Source organism: Hyaena hyaena, unplaced genomic scaffold (genome assembly GCF_003009895.1).
Source record: "Hyaena hyaena isolate Hyena2069 unplaced genomic scaffold, ASM300989v1 scaffold_175, whole genome shotgun sequence".
In the NCBI taxonomy this organism is placed as follows: Eukaryota; Metazoa; Chordata; class Mammalia; order Carnivora; family Hyaenidae; genus Hyaena; species Hyaena hyaena.
This window is the reverse complement of record NW_024080808.1, coordinates 1,183,808-1,206,754: the sequence shown is the minus strand read 5'-3', so window position 1 is coordinate 1,206,754 and position 22,947 is coordinate 1,183,808. Positions and strand designations below refer to the sequence as shown.

At 39.8% G+C, this 22,947-nt stretch overlaps 1 protein-coding gene across 2 annotated transcripts; it reads right to left on the bottom strand.

The window, feature by feature from the left end:
* Positions 1 to 1,812: 1,812 nt before the first annotated feature.
* Positions 1,813 to 15,903, bottom strand: GMFB (glia maturation factor beta). Of its 2 annotated transcripts, none has more exons than XM_039240462.1 (7): positions 15,785 to 15,903; positions 11,126 to 11,222; positions 9,661 to 9,710; positions 8,954 to 9,003; positions 8,210 to 8,295; positions 7,202 to 7,275; positions 1,813 to 5,506 (listed from the first exon to the last, which is right to left on the bottom strand). In XM_039240462.1, the coding sequence occupies exons 1-7, from the start codon at positions 15,785 to 15,787 to the stop codon at positions 5,435 to 5,437; spliced, it is 432 nt and encodes a 143-aa protein (XP_039096393.1). In that variant the 5' UTR covers positions 15,788 to 15,903; the 3' UTR covers positions 1,813 to 5,434. The 2 variants fall into 2 exon arrangements, with proteins under 2 accessions (XP_039096393.1, XP_039096394.1); XM_039240463.1 differs by having other exon boundaries at positions 8,210 to 8,292.
* Between the last annotated feature and the right edge of the window lie 7,044 nt (positions 15,904 to 22,947).

Sequence of the window (22,947 nt, the reverse complement as noted above, 5' to 3'; positions counted from 1 at the left end):
GACTCTGAGGAGTGGTCTTGGATCAAAGGAGGTCCTAAGATAAAAGGCAGGAATAGCTCTTCAATGTGAGGCTCAACCTTTAACATGCTTCAGCTACTCCGCACGCCAGCTTCGTTCCACATGGCCCCCGCAGGCACCTTCTCCCCCCTCCTCCACCTTAGGGCATTCTTCCATGTTTAGTTCCCACTTCAAGAGAACGAGGTAGTCTTTCCAATGTCAGGAACTGAACTATAACATACCTCCCTACAATAAACCAAGAGGCACTTTACAATTTGATTCCTGACACTGGGAGGGTGATCGGCCCAGCTTAGAGGCTCATGGCCCTTGAGTCTAACCAGGGAGTGCCGCAAGTGAGAGATCCTGTGTCAAGTGAGGATGGGAGGGGCTGAGGGCAGGGAAGGACAGCCTGGAGACAAGTCATGGTGGCCTGAAGGCCTCACCAAGGAGCAGTGGCTGGGGCCCTGCTCCCTAACTACGGGCTGCAGCATACTTGGGCTTGGCTGTCCACTATAGGTAAGGAATCGGCCAAAACACCAAAGGCCTTGAATTCTAGGAAGAGAATTTGTGCTTAATTGTGCAGGTGATAGAGACAAGGAGTGTCTCTCTCGCTCCCTCTCTTAACACACACACCTTGGGGACTACAGCACAGTTTTTGGGTGCAAGCTAGAACCTAGGCATTCTGCATTTTCTTCCCTGTAATTGGAAAAGGGGGTTACCTCGGCAGGGAGCTTTCATGTCACCTGGGGAGAGATCTCAAGTAAAGAACAAGAGACAGTGTAAAAACTCCCTGATGCTCAGCAATAAGCTCTTTAATCTACTTGTGTCCCCAACATAGCTAAAAATATACTGTAAAGGAAACAATATCTACCCAGGGTGTGTCTTCATGCAAATGAGAGTTGGGCCCACGCTGGGAGGTTAAGTGTCTGTAAATGCGTTTTGTTGCTGAAAAACAAATAGGACCAAAAAAAAAAAAAAAGTGAAAAAATTTAGGAGTTGGCCATTTGAGTAGCTAAATGGACACATTTGAGAAATTAGACAGGTTTCCAAGCTCTGCCCAATTCTCCTTGTGAGATTCCTGAAGTCAGGAAGGCATCAACTACTTTCACAAACATAAACTGTGACTTCTATCACATATTCGATCACAAGAAGTGTATGGTAAACTCTAAAAACTGGATAAGAAGTGGTAATTTATATTCATTCAATAGAAAACCCTGTAGAATAGTCTATAAAGGCTCAATGGAACTTCAATGAATGTTTAATAGTGATATACAATATTCAATAAAAGATCCTTGAATTTGATTTCTTGGAAAGTAAGCAGCCCCCTTAAGGTTTTCCCATTGAAAGCAAGAGTTCATCATTTGAAATAACGCCCTCCGGGGTCGCCTGGGTGGCTCAGTCAGTAAAGCCTCCGACTTCGGCTCAGGTCATGATCTCATAATTCCCCACGTCGGGCTCTGTGCAGACAGCTCAGAGCCTGAAGCCTGCTTTGGATTTTGTGTCTTCCCCTCTCTCTGCCCCTCCTCAGCTAGCACTCTTTCTCTCAAAAATAAACAAACATTAAAATAAAAAAAAAGAACGCCCTCTGCCACTACAATCATTTTAGCATCAGACCAAGTTTTAGAAGTTTTTAGAATGTTACATTCTCCCTCACCCAATCCTGTTTTTGCCACGTGATTCCTGTTTATTTTGCCTCTTTTTCCAGAGAAAGTAAACTGAATCGGTGTGGCTCATGCAAAGGCCACAATTGAGCCAGGCAGGTAAAAGTAACTCTAAAAGGGAGAGGAGGTGAGGGAAAAAAAGAGAAGTCAGAAGTCTTTTCATGTTAACATTTTATTTAAACCAGTACAAGCACCATGCTTAACAGAAGACTGTTCAAAATAAACATGCAATATGAACTAGCAGAGACTGAAATCACAGCTTAGGAACTTGTGCCAGTTGTTGATTTTGTTAAATGATGACAGGGAACTGTTAAAGTTCACAAGACTAAACCATGAATGTTTCAAGCCTCCTGAATGAGATTATATCGGGCCATCCAGATCAGTTGGAACTGCCCTGGCAAGGTAGTGATCTCAAACAATATTCAAGTAATATACGTGTATGAACTATATTCCAAAAAGCAAGAGAACACAGTTTCTATCACAACCTTAACATAGTTGTTTTGAATATTACAGGAACATGGTCACGGATGTGAAATGTCAAATGGCCTAACAAGAAACAAATTTCTCAAGAATATTCAACTTGGGACCATTGGTGTTAAGTGGCCTGTAAGATTTACATTCTTCCAGAAATACAAAATAAGATTTGTCCAGAAATGTTTGAGACACTTCTTCACATAAGTTGTAAAGGCTCAAATTCCGTAGATTCCAGTATTATCAGTCTATTGAACAAATAGGAAAAGCAACCGTACTAAGAATATTTGAATTGATAGAATACAAGTTACTCTCTACTTCCACCAAATATCAGCATTTAAACTCTTATGAAAATATCTATTCATCACTAGTCCACATTATGGATTAATGACATTGTTCAGGTTTTAAAGTAGTCCAAACATTTTTTTAAGTATACCTTCCTCACTAGCTATATATGTGGGGAATAAAGACAGCCAAATTTAATTTGGCAATAAACTCCTCTAACTGGAAATTTTTAAAGTGTCAGACCAGAATACAGTTTATGGCTACATGTGACTCCTGAAAATAGGAGATAAAAGGGGAGAGAAAAGTGCTGACAGACATTTTGCTACAAAGATTATTTAGTTATGATAATAAAAAAAATGTAGCAACACCCTCTTAAACAAGAGTATGTTTAACTGCACTAGGCATTTGGTACACTTTTTAGAAATAGACAATTTGAACATTTATTTGAGAAGTCAATTAAATGAAAACAGTCTAACAACCTTTCTCCTGACATGATTGCTTCAGTACCAGAACGTGAATGCTATTCAAAACGACATTTTGGAATTTCAGCATAGTAACCTGAGAACAGTTTTCTTCATCTGTCAGTTGCGCTGCCACAAAAACCATACTAAAAACATGCTAGGGGTCCTAGCGGCTCTATTGTGATAACATTAGATGCTATGCAGAACTTACTATGCAAGGCCAACAATTTCAAAACTAATGCTGACTTAGAAGACCATTAAGGAGGTTCCCAGGAAAAAAAGCTGATGCCAAAAGGGAAAGATTAAGATATGAATGGGAATAGCTGCACCAGAAAGCTATGGAATGTTAAAACTGCAATTGTCAAATCTGGAGTTACTGTTTGAGAGAAGGCAGAAAAAGAGAGCAAAGAGAAATATACTTGAACAGAACAATGCAAAAATTTGATTATGTGGAAAGGAAATTTATACAAAAGTCTGAGAATACTCTAGAGTGTAGAATTTAGAAGTCTCCCTATAGGACGGAGGGAGTAAAAACATGTTCTACTGCTTCCCCAGTCTTATTCTACTGTCCTGTAAAATACGTGTTATAGTTAAGGAATCAAACAAGGTCAAAAAAGCATGATTTATCACAGTTCTTTGCCCCTGTTAGAGAACAGGGGAACTAAGTTCTATTCATGGAGGTCAGTATTATCTGACATTATAGAGGGCTTTCAATTTAAAAAACAAAAAACAACAACAGGCAAGACAATAAAGGAACCTCATTAAAAAATACATTCTTGCAGCACTAGTTTCTCTTATTGCTGCAAACCAGGTGAAACAAAAATCTCATTTCCTTCATTTAAAAACATTAAAAAGACTCTCCATTGACTTGGGTTATATCTGCATTTCTGCAGAATTATAAGCATTATTCTCCAATATCAAAATAGCTGTTTAAAGAATTCATAAACTTCCTGGGTAAAGTTGTCTCTCTCTCTCTCAACTGGAATAAAGAATTCTTCCCATTCATTACCCAAAACAAATGCCCACTCTAGCACTTCCTCATCTCCAACTAACTTCCCATTGCTTCCTGTTTTTTAGATTAGTGAAGCCAAATAGTGTTGGCAACAGAGGATTCAATATTCTGAAAATTCCAACTATCTTCACCTCTGTATTAAAGTTGGCACAGAAACCTCAAAAAATGCAAAGAATGGATGAATGGAAAATATGCCAACATAAAAAAATGCCTTTCTAGTTTTGAAATGACTAAGATTTTCTTAATATAAGAATTCGCTCACCAAAACTGATTAGTCTTTAGAGTCTCAAGACCATTTGTCAAATTAATGTTAAACAGTTACTTATACGTTGTTAAAGTACACTTCATATTAGAATCCTTGCTTTATGCCAAGGATGCCAACAAGACAGATGTACAGTTTAGAGTATCTTCTGACATTTAGGATATAAGATGCAATTTCTATTGATGTGTTAATGTTATTAACTCTGGCCAAGGTTTTAAGAGAAGTAATTTTTCCTATGGCACAAAACTAATCATAAGTATACCCAAAGTTATAACTCTCAACTGCCAATATTCACCAATGCAAGCAGATAGTTGGAATTTTAAAAATATGAAGTTGACTTTATTACAAATTTCAGATAAACATATTAGAAAATTGTTTTACTTGGACCCTTTACAAAAGTATTAATTTCACCAAATCTGGAATACTGGCAGTGTAAAAGTCTTAAACTAACTTCAAAGCTAACAAATCAAAGGCACAGTATTAACACACTTAAAATAACTAGTGTTCACAGGACAACACTGAGAGGTGCTTTATAAATAAAGTGTTATCAACCTAGATCCAAAACTATCTAGCTATGACACAACCAGGAATGAAGCCCTTGATTAGTTCCAACCTATCAATTTCCAAGACTAAGATGCTATTTTCTATTAAAAAGAAAACCTAATAGTCATAACTATTATAAAATCTAACTCCCAGACCTAAGAATGAAATGACTGATGAATAAAATTTCTGGACTTGATTAAAAAGATACAGGAAACCAAAGAAGGCATGGAATTGATGAAAAGTGTACTTGTAATGCAGATTACACTACAGTAAATTACTTTTCATGGCTCAAAACTGGGTCATTCAAGTGTTCTACCCCAAATTAATTTCAAAGACTTGACAAGTGATAATATGCTATTTTCATATATAAACTGCTAATATCCAGTATTTGTCAAAAGGAGGCAACTGTTGTCTATCACAATCTAATACCCACTTTCCAATAGTGTCTGTAAATAGTAACAAATTCTGAACCGTAAGTTATAGAAATTAGTCACAAGAGTGCAAAAAGTCCCTGGAGAGAAGTAGTCCACCTAACAATTACAAATATAAGGAAACACTTTACAAAGTTTCATTACTATGAAGATGATTTCCCCTTTGTTCAAACTTTGAACAAATGAAGAATTTTTCTTTACTGCAGGAAACAAACTGTAAGTAACAGTGTATTTTTAGGCATAAGTATTTATGTCTGGTTCCAGTATGGTCAGGTTAATACATAAATACTTTAGAAACACAGAAGTTCACATTAGTGGAAAAATCCAAGTTTCTCACGTAACCATTCTTCAGTTAGGTCTTCAGTGTTTCTTATTTCAAATACCTTAAGGAAAAAAATCTTAGGTCATACTTTAACACTCTCAAAAAAAAAAAAAAATCAAACATATTGTATACGTGAGTGTTGAATATCAAATCCTCCTTCCTTTCATTCATGCTGCTCATGACTTACCTATGTAAGTTAGATATACCTTTACTTTTTTTATTTGTTAAAGTAATCTCTACACTCAATGTGGGGCTCGAACTTACACCTTTGAGGTCAAGAGTCACATACTCTACTGACTGAGCAAGCCAGGAGCCCCAACCTTTACTTTTTTTTTTTTAATGCTAAGTACTAAGTTACCAAAGTTTAGCAATCAAGATGGCATAAAACCAAAACTCTCTTAAAAGCACAAATCTACAAATGTTCTAAAAGAACAGTTCTGTACATCATATCCACTAGAAGAGATACCCCAAGTATACACAACTAAAATCAGTTAGGAATTTCAAGAACATACACTGGTCTTCCACAGTTGGAGGAAATACAAGCTGTAGACTGTTTTGATAAGGATACACTACAGGTCCACAGCCACATATCTCTGCAAGGATCTGTACACACACAGACGGAGGAAGTATAACACAAAGAAAGAATGTAATAGAGCAGAAAGGATGGGATTGAGGCCAGATGTGGGTTTGAATCCTAGCTCTGTCATTTACTATTATAAAACCTTGGGCAAGTCTTTCATCTTCTGAACCTCAATTTTCCCATCTACAGAACAGGAATATCACCATCAACCACAAAGTGTGGTAGTGAGGATTCAATGTGATTATCTGTAAAAGCCACTTATAAATTGTAATGCCTTAATTCCAGCACTTTACATTGTGCATGGGATTAGAACAGAAATGAAGCTGTTAACAGAGCTCCTTCCTAACCACCCACCCCTTAGGTCAACTCCAAGGTGTTCCTATGGTACAAACGAGAAAAAGTAGGGTCTATAAGTTGGTGGTGTCAATCACAATTACATGGGCTAAACAGAAAAAGCAGGGGGGAATGAAAGACATCTCCTGGGTTGATGATTAAATAACTAAGGAGAAAACACTGATGCTGTTCTTAAAATAGAACCTGAAAGGAAATATTGTTTCAGTGATACAATACTCCATTTCAAAACCTTAAAAGTATATACTTTATCAACTCAAACTAATACATGGAAGTTAAATACAGCTTGAGAACAAGTATCTCTCTTACCATTAAACTTCAAAAATGCCATAAAACAATGGGGCCAATGGGGACGTAAGGACAGGGTCTCATATAAAACAGAATGTTGTAGCTTCAGAAAGCTAATAAGTATTCTTAACAATTTAATTTTACACTTGGGAACGAAACAGTTAACTGCATAATACGGAATTTGTTTCATTTAGGCTATGGTAAAGGGCTCTGAGAAATTTCAATGCTTACTTTTATCTACCAGAAACTACATATACCAGATAAAAAAAACTCTCAACAGACTGAATAGTTGCAGTGGCTTTTCTAAAGCTGCCTATATTTTGAATGTGATTTCTTCTAATCAACTTATAATTTCCATTCAAAAAACTTTGAATTAATGACTTGTATCATTCTTTTTTCAAACAATAAAACTCTCTAAGTTTACTGCTCTGTTCTATATAACTCTCACCTGCATAAAAAATACTTAACTCTTCAGATTACTTTAGCACCTGAAGGGAGAAATACTGTCTCAATAAGCAAGTAAAATACAAATACAACCTTGGTTAGTTCAGCTGTTTGGACTAGCTTATTCTTACTCCCAGCATACATCATCTGTTGTTCAGGCTTACATCCTGGAAGAGAAATTAGTGTAGACATGAGACTCAGAAATTTAAAAAGTGATGAGTTTTCATTTTTTACTTCCAAAAAATAACACATTTAGGATTTTCTTATGCTACTGGGTTTACAAAAAACTTAAGTCTAAGTGCGTATGGGTGTATTTCGAGAGTCTTAAACTGCATATTGCCTGCACAGAGCCATAGCTAAATGACAAACAAGGCTATATAGGTCAACAAAAATAAATGAAGCTAGATCTCTGTAGATCTTTTACAACCCTGTAAATACTTAAGAACTTTTCAGCACTATCTTAATTTTGACATTAAATATCAAGGTCAATTTTATGGATGCCTAACACATATAGGTTTGGGGATGGTGATAAATCAGCGTGGGGAGATGAGCCCTGGAAAAAAGTTACTATTTTAAGTGCTAAGTAAATGATGCAAATAGTAAAATTTAGAGAAGGGTTCAGAGAGTTGTGGGCAAAAATGGTGATGGTACTGGATATTCTGGTGATAACGATATACCTTAATTAACAATAAGCCACTTTAATATCTAATGTAAGCTATTCTGGAACTATTCTCAAGATTATAGGCGTAGCATCGGTAACTACTATTTTAAACATAAATGCAAATATGAATCATGATCATACACGAAGTTCACGTACTTATGCACAAAACTAAAATAAAAAACGTATGCTGGTAATTTACAATGACACTACATTTCAAATTCCTTAAATGTATGTATGATTTGACTGATGAATTATGCCTCTAGAAATTTATCCTAAGAAAATTTCTTTCTAAGGATGAATTCATGTGCACATGCACACATATCTCTATTTAGGTTAATTCAACACTTTATATCTTTAAAACAAGCATAAAATTTGTCTTATATAAAAATGGTTTAATTAGATCAGAACCAAATATACACTATTTAAAGGAATTTACTCACCAACAGGGCTGGAGAAAATAAAGCACAGAGGATATGAAACTCTTCCATCATCATGTTGATATTTATAACTATACACAATGAAGGTTTTTCTCAAGTTAAAGAAACTAAAAGTTTTTGCTCTATTTGAGACAAGTACCTATCGACAAAGTTCTGAAAGAAATATTACAACTGAGGAGCTAGTGAGCGGTAAATTTCTCTCCTATCCATTTGGGCCATACCTTTATTATCATTATCTTTCCACAAAAGTATACATGAGCCCCAAAGTTGTTATTAAATCATATAATCCCTCAAAAGTAAATTTATTAAAAGTATAGATTTAGTAAGGATTTTTTTCTCTTTCTAAATTTTTATTATAAACACATAATAAAAGGAATTTTTAAAAAATAATTCATCTCACTAATACTTCAACTTCCCATTTTTCTTAGTCCAATATGTGCATATTTTTTTTTTTTTTTTGAGAGAGAGAGGGAGAGAGGGAGAGAAAGAGAGAACACAGTGGGGGAGAGGAGAGGGACAAAGGATCCAAAGCAGGTCTGGGCTGACAGCAGACAGCCTGATGCAGGGCTCAAACTCACAAACCCTGAGATCATGACCTGAGCTGGACACTAGGCACCCCTGCGCATACACATTTTGATTGTGATCATGGTATGGGAGAATATTTTGTAAAGTATAGGTCTTTTAAAAACTGAACAAACCAACTTCATAAATAAAATTCTGACCACTGAAGCACTAAGAAAAGGATATCGAGGTTGTCGTTCAGGCAGTTCATCTTTAAGTTCATCCGGTGAAATGCCCTGGCACCATAAAGAAAAACATCTTTTAAACATTTTTTACCTGTAAGTCCTTAAGACATATACCAAGTACCCATTCTACTAACAGATATAATTTCATAACCATATCCCATAACAAAATTTTAGGTTACTAAACTGCATATAAATTGAGATCACTAAACCCTCAAGCCAATGAAAGCCCGCACCAGTCCACTCAATGTAGTTCCATTTATTAACTAAACAGTTGTGCTCATGTTCCAGCTGTCAGGAAATTCTGAGTAAGATAATAAGCCACTCAAAGGAAACAACAACATCTTGGAGAAAAGAAGTTAATTTCTTTTCAGTCTAAATTAGTTACTTAATATGACAAACTAAACGCTTAGGTTATAGCATTTTAGAGCTTAATTATTGGCCAAGCAAGTTAGAAGTTATAAAGTTAACTTCTGAGTTTTTATTGGACATGTAGCCCTAACTTCGACCACTTATTACACTGGTTTCATTAATGTTTTAAAGAAAGTGATTAAATTAGCAAGACTGTGCTACATAATAATTAGCACATGCTTTTCATGCATAACAAGCATGTATTCAGACTCATTCTAAAAGGACATGTCACTAACACAGCATCTTTTAAGCAATATTAATTGCTTAACTATAAAACTGTACTTAGCTGATCAAACAAACCTCAAGCTCTTCATCCAGTACCACCAGGCGTTTATCCTTATCAATCTTCACTAAAATAAAAAGACAGTATAGGTAAACTGTGATTCTAATGTGACCTCGATCTACCCAACCCACAGAGTCTCAGCCCTTTTTCTGACATCTAAAATTAAAACATTAAGAAACACAATCACAAAACGCATTTGCAGTTTAGTTTATGGTCTAATTAGCTAGCTGTGCTTTTCAAGCAGTCTGCATTTAAAGGCTTTTACCCACAATTCTCATCACCTAATTTGCTTATTTGGAAGTTTACATCAACTCCTCACATTTTCTGTGTATCTGAAGAATTTTGTAATGCAAACACAACTTCCTTGATAATAAGAAAAGGTCTGAAAGGGTGACTACAAAGGAGCATGGTCTACGTAGCACGCTCAGAACTGCAAAGGCAAAGCAGACCAGGGGTTAGGATAGAACCACCACTAGATTCCCAGCTTCCCCAGGGTCCAGAGTTCACAGCGCAGTGTGATTATTCAGACATGACGAATTATCAAATAGCATGATATCTATATGCAAATATATGTACCATAATCCGAAGACAAATTGAAGTATGTTTAGATAATCTATGCCTTTATACTTTTCCATTACTCTGAAATGTTGGCCAGTTTTGGTTTGTAATAATTTCATAGTAAATTCTGTAAGATACAGTAAGATCTGAAATAGCTTTACCTTTTGCAGCAAAATGGTACTGACATGAACGTTCACTCTTAAGAACTGCACGCCCATGTTGTAGTATTTATTTGTAATAGAACCAAAATTCATGACAAGTTGTCACTGCCTTGTTAATTCACATCTGCCAAGAGACTCTCTGTGAGGCATGGTCTATAGAGTTCTACACTGTCACCCCCGGCCCTTCCTCCACCTTTCTAAATCATCACCCACATCTTAAATATTACTTAAGAATATAAAAGAAATCTGCATAGCATTAGACACAGCTCACAGTGGAAGAGGCAATATGCAAATCATTCCTCCCATTGTCCAAAGTCGGTGACACTTAAAAGTACTCTCCGTGAAACTAGGGCTCAAGTCTAGAATTGAAATAAGGCCCCAAATCACTTTGAAGACAATGCTGAACACTTTACCACTTGAGGTGCAGGCAAAGGTTTCTGGCTGAGAGTGAAGGACCAGGAAATTTTTAATCTGCTGATAAGTTAGAAGATGGAGTTGGATGGGTCACTACCATGAGCAGGTGACTAAGATTATCTTCTCCAGAGCTGTGTAGGCAGCTAAGGAGGCCGGCAGGACACTCCACCTCTGTTCTAAGATAACAAATGTTACTTTTTTTTTTTTTTTTTTTAAGTGATCTAAAAGCAAGGGGGAGGATTAAGACAGGAGGAGGCATATTATCTCCTAAAGTCTCAGTTTATTCAATGTAGCTAGAAGATAAAAATCAACAAAGACCATGAGACTAAGGGAATCACTTTTAGCTTACTTATAATGGCAGCATTGTTCGTTTCTTTGCGAAAACGAAACTTTCTCAGCTTTTCCACTAAATCTTCGGCAACATCACAAACCACCAAAGACTCGCTCTAGAAAAGAAAAAAATCATGTATAAAATGCCATGACTTCAATACACGTACATGTTAAAGTTAGAAAACTTAATACTTTAAAAAAATTTTTTTAATGTTTTATTTATTTTCTAAGAGAGAGAGAGAGACAGCATGAGCAGGGGAGGGTCAGAGAGAGAGGCAGACACAGAATCCAAAACGGGCTCCAGGCTCCGAGCTGGCTGTCAGCACAGAGTCCAACGCCAGGCTCGAACCCACGAACCATGAGATCATGACCTGAGCCAAAGTTGGACACCCAACTGACTGAGCCACCCAGGAGCCCCTAGAAAACTTAATACCTTTAAAAACATACTGACATCTACACACGTCACAATTAAGTGAATTAACTTGAAACACATGAATATTTAAAGAGCTTTTAAATCTACTAACCTTTGTATCCCTGTGAATCATACACATTTGTTCATCTTATATATAGGCTGCACTTTAACTTTCTCTTTGGCTAATAAATGTCTTAAAGAACTATATACAATAATGTGCAATTTCATCAGAACTGGAGAGGAAGGGAAGAATATAGGAAAAGTCAAGGATCACTGTCAGCTGTTAGAAAACATATTTTTGTACTACGCAGGAAGAACAGGAAAATCATCCTTATTGTACTTAGAATTATAAAGACCTTGGTTCATTTCTGTGTAACACAGCTGTGAAAAAATACAAATAAACAAAAATTAAGAAAAATAAGCCACAAGAGTAAATACCAATAACATTTTATATCTTAATTAAATTACTATGAGGATTAAAAAGAAGTTATTAAGAATTATGAAAGTGGGGTGCCTGGCTGGCTCAATCTGCAGAGTGTGCAACTCTTATCTCAGGGTCTTGAGTTCGAGCCCCACACTGGGTATNAAAAAAAAAAAAAAAAAAAAAAAAAAAAAAAAAAAAAAAAAAAAGAATTATGAAAGCAAAACTAGATGAAACAAATATAAAAAGTAGAAGAACCTTTTACAATTATGAAAAAAATGTCAGAGATTCTTCTCCAGAAATCTGGCAACAAAGTGGCCAGAAGCACTCTTCTTTTAGTAATGTGAATGTATTACCGATTACAAGCACGAGGATGGAAATCTTTTTTTCCCTTTTTCAATGTGTAAAACTTTGAAAACATACAAAAGGAGAGAATAGCATAGTGGAATCCTATGCACCTATATCAGCTTCAAACATTATCAACACATAGCCAGTCTTATTTCATCAATACTCTCAATACTGCCCCCATGGAAGTCACACAGCAAAGGCCCAAATTCATTTTAACTGTAAATATGTTAGTATATATCATTAAAATGACAGTATGTGCCATTAAGAATACAAGGATAGTAACAATATCTCATCTTAAAAAAAAAAAAAACTAACCATAATCCCAATCTCAAATGATCAAACGGAATTCAGATTACCCACGCGCGTGTGTGTGTGTGTGTGTGTATGTGTGTGTGTTGTTTTTTGCTACCAACAGTAGGTTTGAGTCAGGTACCAAACAAGGTCCACATTCTTTGATCTTTTCATATGTAATTTTCCTTCTCTTTCAAGAAAATTAGAACAGTTCTGAGACCAATGCTAAATACACACGTCTCATTATAACCCAAAAAGTTTAAGGCTTCCAATTTTAACTTAAAATACAAATGTAATAAAAATCTGCTTTTTGACCCCATGTTGGGTAAATGAGAGCATAAGTTAAAGCAGAAATAGGTATCAAGTTTAAATTTTTCCATAAATTCAGAATACTGGTAATATGTAAGGTATGATAGACAACAGGATATGTTAGTTACAATTAGAAAGCACATCGCATCAATAGGTATTATGCTATAAATAAGGCTCCTATCCAATAAATAAGGAGTCATGTGCATGCATCCTGTTAGTTCACCTTAGAGAAAGAGATGCTAAGTCATAAGGAGCTAGTATTCAACCCTTGTCTATTTTTGTCTATTTTCAAGAAAGATATAGAAGTCAAAAATTTAGAATTTCCATTCTCTCTTCAACCAAAAGTTGAACCCATTAGTGAAACTAATTAATATTTTAGATTCTTGTTTAGACAAAGACCACAATTTATCACAAAAGTCTTACCTTCCAGCTCTGACAGTCAGAGTTGCTTGTGCAATTCTGACATTCTGAGGATCAGAAACCCAAGTGAAAAACATGCTATAGTTTGATTTAGAGAGCACTTTTCTGGGCATTTTCACCCCTCCCAATACCATAATAAGGCCAAAAATTCCTTCCTACAAGAAAAGGGATGCAGGCTCAGTCAATTCTAATTGCTTACAGTTAGCAGAAGCATTTAAGAATGAGTATAACACCCTGCAAACAACCCCATGTGGGTAAATATTAACACAGTTAAGTGGAGTATTGAGCTCAAGTGTTCACTTATTGGTTTATCCACATAAGAAACATTTAGTGAGTATAAGCACCATGCTAAGTGCTAGGGATACAATCCTATAAAATAAATAAATAAATAAATAAATAATATGGGCTTGCCCTCAGGGAGCGTCTGTTACAGTCTAGTAGAGAACAGACCTACATAAAAGGATCAGGTAAGAAAATGTGTACTTGTTTGTACCTGCAGTACAAACTAGACAAGAGAGACACGGGCTGCTATGAGAACTTATGACTAGGGAAGAACACCATGGTCACAAAAGATTTGCCTGAAAAGGTATCTAAAGGACCCAAACTTCCTATGCAAAGACCCTTTGTTTAAAGTGATCACGGTACATGGAAGACAGTGAAAGGCCAATGTGCAACTGTAGAACAGAGAATGAGCAGGAACGTGGTATAAGAGAAGGTTGGTAGGGAGCGGACCACAAAGGGCGGTGTAGGTCATATTTTGGTCTTTATCCTATAAGTGAAGGGAAGCGGCTAAGGACTTTTAAGCAGAGCGGTTATGGGAAGCATGATCAGATCTGCATGCAGGAAACAGAGTGCCAAGAATAACAGAGCAAGACTAGTCCAAGTGAGAGATGAAAAGCAGCTTAGGTTGATGAGGTACAAGAGAAGTAGGGAAATACTGCTAAGAACAGTTAACCCATATTAAACACAATGAGAGAAACATGGTGCTATGCCCTTTACCTGTATTTCCCCTCATGCCCAAAACAATCCCAGTCTCTGCCCCAAAGTTAACATAACTCGTGAAGCCTGATCTCTAGCCACTCTCTTAACCACTTCAAAGGAGCTAATGCCAGATTGCACACTGGAGGGAAGACGTAGGTAAAAGGGTTACCGAGGTGACTCCAAACTTCTCACTTGTGTAACAGACTAAATGATACCTTTCCCTGAGCTGAGGGACACTGAGGAAAACCAGGTTTGCAGGGAAAGAGAATGAGTTCTACTCTGGACAAACTGAGGTGGCTCTGAAGTACCCAAGTGGGGAAAAGCTTCTTTCAGGATAACTAAATAGTGGGATATATATACCTGGACTGGATCCCAGACGCAAATGTGATACAAATTCACAAGTCATCTGCTTATAGGTAGGAGGTAATTGAAGCTATGAGTGTAAGAAATGATGGATAAAGAAAAAGAAAAAACACCCAGAATGGAAAACCAAGCATTAGACATGGGACACATACGGACCAATACTAAAAGTTGGAGAAAAATGAGAAGCCAAGGGGAAAGAGAAAGCTTCAAAAAGGGGAGAGAGTAAACTGTCCAGAAATGCAGATGAAAGGTCAGGAAAGATAGGAACTGAAAAGTCCCATGGAATTGGTGGCCATGACAAGAACAATTCGAAGGAGATGGGTTGAGAAATGAGAAGTCAGAGATAGGACAGTGGGGGGCTGTGTTTTGTTTCCAGTTAAAGAAACGAGAATACTTAAATGCTCGATAGCAAAGACCCAGAAAAATCCTTGTTAGGCAAATGATTTAATTCTCCATTTTATTTTTAAGCATGGGGTTCAACCCATTCGAGAACGAAGTCAAACCCCCCAGAAACCAAAGCCCCCGGAACAAACAAAACTAAAGCATTTGACAGTCACTTTAAGGTTAAACATCAAAGTCCTGGGTCAAAGGTTTCCAGCTGCCCTGACTCGAGGAAAGCAAAAATACGGAGAAATCCTTAGAGGCAGGCGGAGGAAGGAGGGGACAGAAGCTAAGGCGAGGCCGAGAATGGAATCTGAATTTCTGAGTCCTCCCTGTCTGTTAAGGCCGCCAGGCGGAAGGTGCTCTGCGCCTGTCTGGCCCTCAGGCCTGGCCCGGGCCCTGGCAAAGATATCGGTGTTTAGGGGAGCCTTTCGCTGAGCCAGACCTCCGGCCCCTCAGACCCTGCAGTCAGGAGCTGGCACTCTGCATCCAGCGGGACCCAGGAGAAGATGACCCAACCCTACTGGCCGCACCCCAGTCCCAGGACCCGCTGGAGGATGCTGCCTTCAGGCGGGTGGCAGCGGCGGCGGGGAGAGGCTAAGTCTCTGGCTGTGGGCACGCGCCAGCAGCCGGGGCGGAAGCGGCCGCCGACCCACCCCGGGCGCTGCCCGCCGAGCCGGGCTCCGGCAAACAGGAGAGGCCCGCTGGCTGGCCCGGCCCTCGGGCCCCCGCCCTCCCCGGCGGCAACTCACCATTTTCCTTCCGGCCGTCAGCAGCCTCTCGCCTTCCCTCGGGCCCCTTTAAGAATGGCACCACGACCGCCTCCCTTCCTGCCCCGGCGCCTGGCAGAGTCGCCCCCACCCACCAACGCGGCCGGGGCGGGTCGGCACGTGACGGCGGACGGCGGGAGGCGCGGCTCAAAATTCGCCGGAACGCGAACGCCCGCCTGCTTCCGCTCCTGCTCCGGCTCCTGGGAGAGGAGGTTTTGTCCGACTGAGAATGGGCCACCGTGCCAAAAAGCACTCTTCGCATTCGAGCCCATTCTTGCTCTCTTTTAACTTTCCTCAAGAGCAATTTCATGGTGACGTGATTATGTCAGTCATTTCACTGGCAAATATATGTGTTGACCAAATAGGATCTCTCTCAAATCTAGGCACGCTTGCTTTTCCTTCCATGTCTCCACAACCCTTCCCCGACCCCCCAACCCCGGTCTAGAATTTGGTGAATACATTCCTTTTCTCAATGGTGTTTATTTATTGAAGTATGATTAATGATTGCGGTCGGTATGGGTGTTACGAACCACTGCCTAAGGACACTGAGAAGTTTCTCTAGGAGTTGCACTTATTGGAGCAAGCTTATTTTTGTGGTGAGAAAAGTGGTTTGGAAGAAGTGAAGTTTGAACTCTAGAATTCACACAGGTGCCGTCAACATAAGAGGCTTCCTGGGACAGGATATCACGGGTGTTGACAGCATAGTGCTACCGTGATGCCTGGTCCATAATAAGTGTTCAGTTAATGTTTGCTGAATAAGTGAAAGGACCAAGAAAAAGAAAATTCCAGAGCATGCTCCCACTGCCATCTTTCTCCATTAGTACTAAACTAATTATTAGAATTTTTAAAGTTTGTATTGTTTAAATTTAACAAATTGTTAGCATGTTAGTAAATAACATTAAAACAGGGTTCAAAACACTAATCTGATGCAATACCTTTATTTTCTCATCGATTAGAAAAAATAAAGGTACTAGCTATAAGAAATTCCACAACTGAACTACATTCTCACAGCGGTCTGCCCTCATACTACTTTTGACTATGAGAAGAGAACTGGTAGGTTTGCCTGTGTAACATAGTACCTTGTAACAAATGTTGGGAGAGAAAATGATGTTACTGGTTCATGAGCAATTATAGTTGACTTTAAGTAGATTCTTCCTCGACCTCCACCTTTTCCCCATCTTCTCTATTTCTATCTATGGGAAGAATTAAAGGAAAAGGTGAGAAAATTAACCTTAAGCTACATGACATCACACCCGATAAATAGTAAATCCATTTTTTCCTTTTCATTCTGTTCTGTTAATATTTCCAAAGTGTTATTGGCTATGAAATGGGCTAGTCTTTAATTAGACCCAAGAAACTTCACTGGGTGTACTTACAAGAAAAGGACACTGGTAAAAATGATTTATTTTACGGGAGATATAAAATTAATATACAGAAACTTCAAACTCAGTCTATAGAACGTATTTTAACGACGACAACCAAAAAAATGACATCTATTTTAAAGGAGGTTGGGAAATGCCATTCTGGCTTGGGTTATTCACAGAGATAGGGAGATGTGTGTGTGTGAAGTTCCAGAATGTTTTTCCAGAACTTTTATGCCTCGCTAACCCCTACAAAAAAGTCAAGAACCGATCAATGCTAAGCTGTGTTGCGATCACTAGAATGTGTTTTGTCCAGGGAAGCATTTGACTATTGATCAGGGTCAATAGTAAAGGAGAATTCTGATTAAAAATTGAGGGAAGATCTGAACTAAAATAATCTTTCCTGACCCGAATTTCTTCTAAGTCCTTTATTCTCTGTAACAGCACCCTTGCTAAAGTATGTTTATATTATTTATATATTCCCACCTATTTACTCCATCAATAAATAGTTACTGAGGGCTCATTATGTAATCAACTCTGTCCTGGACACCAAGATCCAAAACGGACTAAAAATCCCTACCATCATGGAACTAACATTCTGATGCGAGGAGGAGGTATCAGACAATAAGAATAATAAATTAGTAAACACTATCGTATGTTAGAAGGTGATTAGTGTTAGGGGAGGGGAGAAATAGGAAAAGAGAGATGGGGAGTACAGGGGATGAGGGATTTGTGATTTTAAATAGGGTAGTAACGTCATGTCTAAACAAAGATTTGAAGCTGTGGAGATTAGCCATGTGAACATCTGAGGGAACATTCCCCACTGAGGGAATAACATTGCAAAGGCCTGGTGGCAGAAGCATGCACGTCATTACCATTACTGGGGGCAAAAAAGCAATCAAATAGCTGGAGTGGTTGAGCTGTGTTGAACTGTAGATGAGGTCATAGAGAAAATTGGAGGGCTCGGTCCAACAGCCTTGTAAATGATCACAGGGACTTTGGCATTTATTGAGTCAAGATACAGTGTTATTGGAGACATAGAGATTGAGCAGGGGAATGATGTAGTCTCTTATGCCTTTTAGCAGGATTATTCTGACTTCTGTGTCCTTTTAAGAAGATCCTTCTGCTGTTGCGTGAGATAAAGGGACTTCCAAGCCCAGCCAAGAGAGAGTAACCAAGCGGCAGTGTCTTCTTTCTCACTGATTACAGCTAAAAATTCTGGACAGAATATAAAAACAACTACTGGAGGACTCTAAAGAGTAAATAAAAGAGGACTCTAAATTTGTAAATAAAATAGCCAGTGGATAGAAGAAGGAAAGTGTTGATGGCCTCCTCGTCATCCTGTTTGTGAGAGGGAATTCCCGCTCTAGGGTTATGGGGATAGCCAAACGCGGAACACTCAACACTGGCCAGATGAGACTGACGGCAGTTTTTTCGTCACATGTCCTCACGGGCTGGGGGAGGGGAACAGGAAATGCCACGCGGGGCCACAGGGAGCTGCCCTGGGGAGCACAGCGAGTGACTAGAGGCTGTGTGAGGCAGGCTTTGTAGTCTCAGGAGGGTGTGGTGTCCAGGCTGGCAGGGAACTGGAACCTGCCACCCAAGGATTAGCAAGCACTGCGTCTGGTCCCCGTGATGAGCGCTTTCTGGTTAGAGAACCTTATCTGTGTGAGCAGAGTAGGGAGAGCAACTTGCAGTTAGGTCATTCCCAATTTCCCCGAATGCCGAATGTCGTGGCAGCGCAGGCTGCGATACCTTAGTTGTAGGCCTTACGCACCAGAGGAAGGCAGAACCTGAAGAAGGACCAGTATGGTGCCAGGGAGTTTTCTAGTTGTTTACTTCTCCTTTGTTGCCTGACAGGAGAGCAGGCTGGATCAGGGAAGAGTGTGGAACAGGATGGGGTGGAAGGAATTACCCCACCCTGCCCCCTTTTTTTCCTCTCCTACCCCTGCCCTGAGGGCAACAGCAGCATGTTAGCACTGTCTCAGCAGGGCCGGATTCTGAAAAGGGGCCCTTCTTGTGCACAGAATGACAGAGGTATCTCAGCTACTTTCTTTTCCTGCCTTTTTCTTGTCCTCTCACCTGAAGGAAAAGCTCAGTCACACCGAACTACACGGCAGCTTATGGTGCAAAGACTCTGGAGATCCCCGTCTTTCAGGCCAGAACAGGCAGGACCTCGGGGAGCCCGAGGGTGTAGGGGAAGCCCTGAAGAGGAGAGAGTAAAGTGGACGCAGAGCACATACCCAAGCTCCCCTCGTGCAGAACACACCCACAGAAGCATAGCAGACATGAAGAGAACTGAACTACAACATAACCCATTGCCGAGACTCACATTACCCCCAGAGTGGCTCATGTGGGGGACAGGCCCAAACAGCGTAATGAAGACTTTAGAAACTGAGCTGCCACTCTGTATCTTTTGTGGTAAGACCTCTATACAACAAATGTTATCTTCATTTAAACTCCTAGAACTGTACATGAGACACAATGCATTTTACTGTATGTAAATGAAAAACTGAATTTTAAAAAAGTAAAACAAAACAAAGGGCGCCTCGGAGGCTCAGTCAGTTAAGCGTCTGACTTTGGCTCAGGTCATGATCTCACAGTTCATGAGTTTGAGCCCCGCGTCGGGCTCTGTGCTGACAGCTCAGAGCCTGGAGTCTGCTTCAGATTCTGTGTCTCCCTCGCTCTCTGCCCCTCCCCTGCTCACGCTCTGTCTCTCCTTCTCTCAACAATAAGCATTAAACATTTTTTTAATAAAAAAAAATGAGAAAAAAGTAAAGAAACAAAACAAAAGAACAGACTATGGGAGATAAAGAAGCAGGAAAACCATTTAGGAAACTATTGTGGTAATCCAGGGAAGACGTGGCCTGGATGGATATGCAGACAGTGATTTGGTGAGAAGTGCCAAAAGAACCTAAAGAATTTTCTGTATCAGAGTTTCTCAGCTTTAGCAATATTGACATTTGGAGTTAAATAATGCTGTGCTGTGGGTGCACTGTGCTATGCACTGTAGCGTGTTTAACAGCATCCTTGGTCTCTACCCACTGGAGGAGAGCAGCACCTCCCTCGTCGTGAACCAAAATGTGCCCAGACATTGTCAAATGTTGCCATCGCACAGGGGTGGGAAATCGCCCCCAGATGAGAACCACTGTTCTAGGTGAATGCCCTAAGCTTTGGGCCACAGACCATGTACCATGTAAATCAACAGTGTTGGCTCAGTTGAGGTGGGCTTCAGGTAGCTTCCTGAACACAGTACGTATAGATGGCAGAGGCCCAACTGCTGAGACCAGGAGAGGTTTCTACTAGAGGGGCTTGGAAGTTCAGTGGGCGACAGAGTTAAGCTCCGCCAAGGTACTAGAAGATTTTTCACGATTCCTGTCATCTCTGGGACCACACCCAAACCGCACATTCATTCGGTTCTGTTGTGCTGTGCTTGTCTCAAAGTTTGCAACTCAAAATTATGACGCTTATTACGTTCCTCCTACTGGTGTCTTCAAAACAGAGATAAATTTGCCCTTCCAAGGAATAATGTGGGCTTGGGGCGCCTGGGTGGCTCAGTTGGTTGAGCACCGACTTCGGCTCAGGTCATGATCTCATAGTTCTGACTTGGAGCCCCGTGTCAGGCGCTGTGCTGACAGCTCAGAGCCTGGAACCAGTTTCAGATTCTGTGTCTCCCTCTCCCTCTGCTCCTCCCCCACTCATGCTCTGTCTCTCTCTCTCAAAAATAGATAAACATTAAAAAAATAAAAGGAATAATGTGGGCTAGAGAAAGGCCATATAAAATCGAAAGGGTTAGCAACTCCAAGAAAAATATATAGTGCAGATAATAATCTTTAAAAACACGTTCATATTTTCTTGCATTTCTCTTCTGAAGCCTTCTCCTTGGTCAGTCAGAAGCATGTATAAGCTTCAAAGAATAAACAGAACAGTGATGCTGGGAATGCAAAAGGGAGCAGGCAGCTTTCGATTCCCAAAATGGGATTGTTGAGTCCCCAGAAACGCAGTAATCTAGAAAAAGCCAGACGCTACAGAGAATGGCTTTATCAAAGTTTAAAGCTCTATTAATATTTCAAAATCCTGGCCCTGTCAAAATTAAAAGTGGCATTTAGGATATGCCATGTGGTAGAGGAAACCGAGGCTGTGACAGAAGGCACATATCTGCCAAATGGGAAGGAGAGGAAGGAAGTCCCCCCTTCCAAAGTGGTGGAGTGTGCTAGAAGGAGGAGCCTAAGTACAGCCTTTGGTCAGATCCAACCTGTTCTGGCTTCCCCTCCAGGCTGCAATCTCAGAATGGGAAAGGGATGGGTGCTGGACAGGGTGGTAGCAAAGCATCCAAATAGGTACGGTATTGGAGAACCTTAAGAGGCTGGAATTGGTAGTCCATTTTCCCTTTAAGGAAGAAGGAGAGGGTTTGCATTTGGCTCTACACCATCTTGAACAGCCGCAATAGTGTTCAATAGCAGAGGCAGCTACCCTGAATAAAGACTGTATTTTCCAATCTCCCTTCCAGTTAAAGGTAGACACCAGGCTGAGTTGCGGCAAATGGAATGAGGGATGTATCCTTAGAGTTTCCTTAGAGTGAAGTGTTTTCTCCTTCTCCCTCTCTTTCCTCCTTCCTGCTGGCAAGAATATGGAAACGGTGGCTGAAGCTGTAACAAGCATCTTAAATCAGGAGGTGACTGTTGGAATGGGGCTACACATGGTGGAGCAAAATAGAAGCCTGAGTCCCTTGCACGCGGTGCACTCTTACTGAGACCCTTGCACTGTGGACACCATATCAGTCCTGGATTAACCTACCTTTAGGCTGTCGTCTGAAAGAGAAATACATTTCTATCTCCAGTGAGATACTGGTGAGTGTTTGTTTGTTTGGTCACTTACAGTTGCGATAATTTCTAACTAATAATCCACTTCGCTGCACTAATAATCCACTCATCACTATCCTAATCAGAGTCCCCAGTACTTCTTGCCTGGACTTTTAAAAGAATCTGCCATATTCACTCATATCCATCCCAACCTCTTTCCAGTAAGTTTTCTACACAGGAGCCGAAGGGTTTGATCGAAAATGCAAACAGAATGTCAGTCTCCATATTAGTCTGCCTGGCTGCCATAACAGAATACCACAGACCAAATACCAAAACAAACGAAATTAATTTTCCCACAGTTCTTGAGGTTAAAAGCCCAAGATCAAGGTGCTAGCAGGCTTTCAGGAGAGAGCTCTCTCCTTGGTTTTCAGGCAGGACTGCCATCTCACTGTGTCCCACATGGCCTTTTCTTTGTACACACCTGCACAGAGAGAGAGAGAGCTCTCTGGTGTCTCTTTCTTTTTATTTTATTTTATTTTTAAAATAAGGACACTACTCCTATTGAATTAGCATCCCTCCCTTACGACTTCACTTAATCATACTGCCTTAAAGGCCCTCTCTCCAAATACAGTCACACTAGGGACTAGAACTTTAAGCATATGAATTTTAGGGGGACACAATTCAGTCCATAACATGCCTCTTTTTCAATCATATCAGTGGCTTCTCATTGCTCAAGTACGGTTGTGCAGTTCAAACAGCAAGACTCGTGTATGGTCTGGACCCTACTTATCTCTATTTTTTAGCTCATAGCATGCTTCTTACTCTCCATGCTTTAGTCACATTGGCTTTTCATTTTCTCAGGTGTGCTATGATCTTTCTCACCTCAGAGCCTTTGCATATGCTGTAGCTTCTGCCCTAAATGCTTTCACCCTTCCTGTCCCTCTGCCTGGTACATCTCTCTCCATTAGCTCTCAGCTCAATC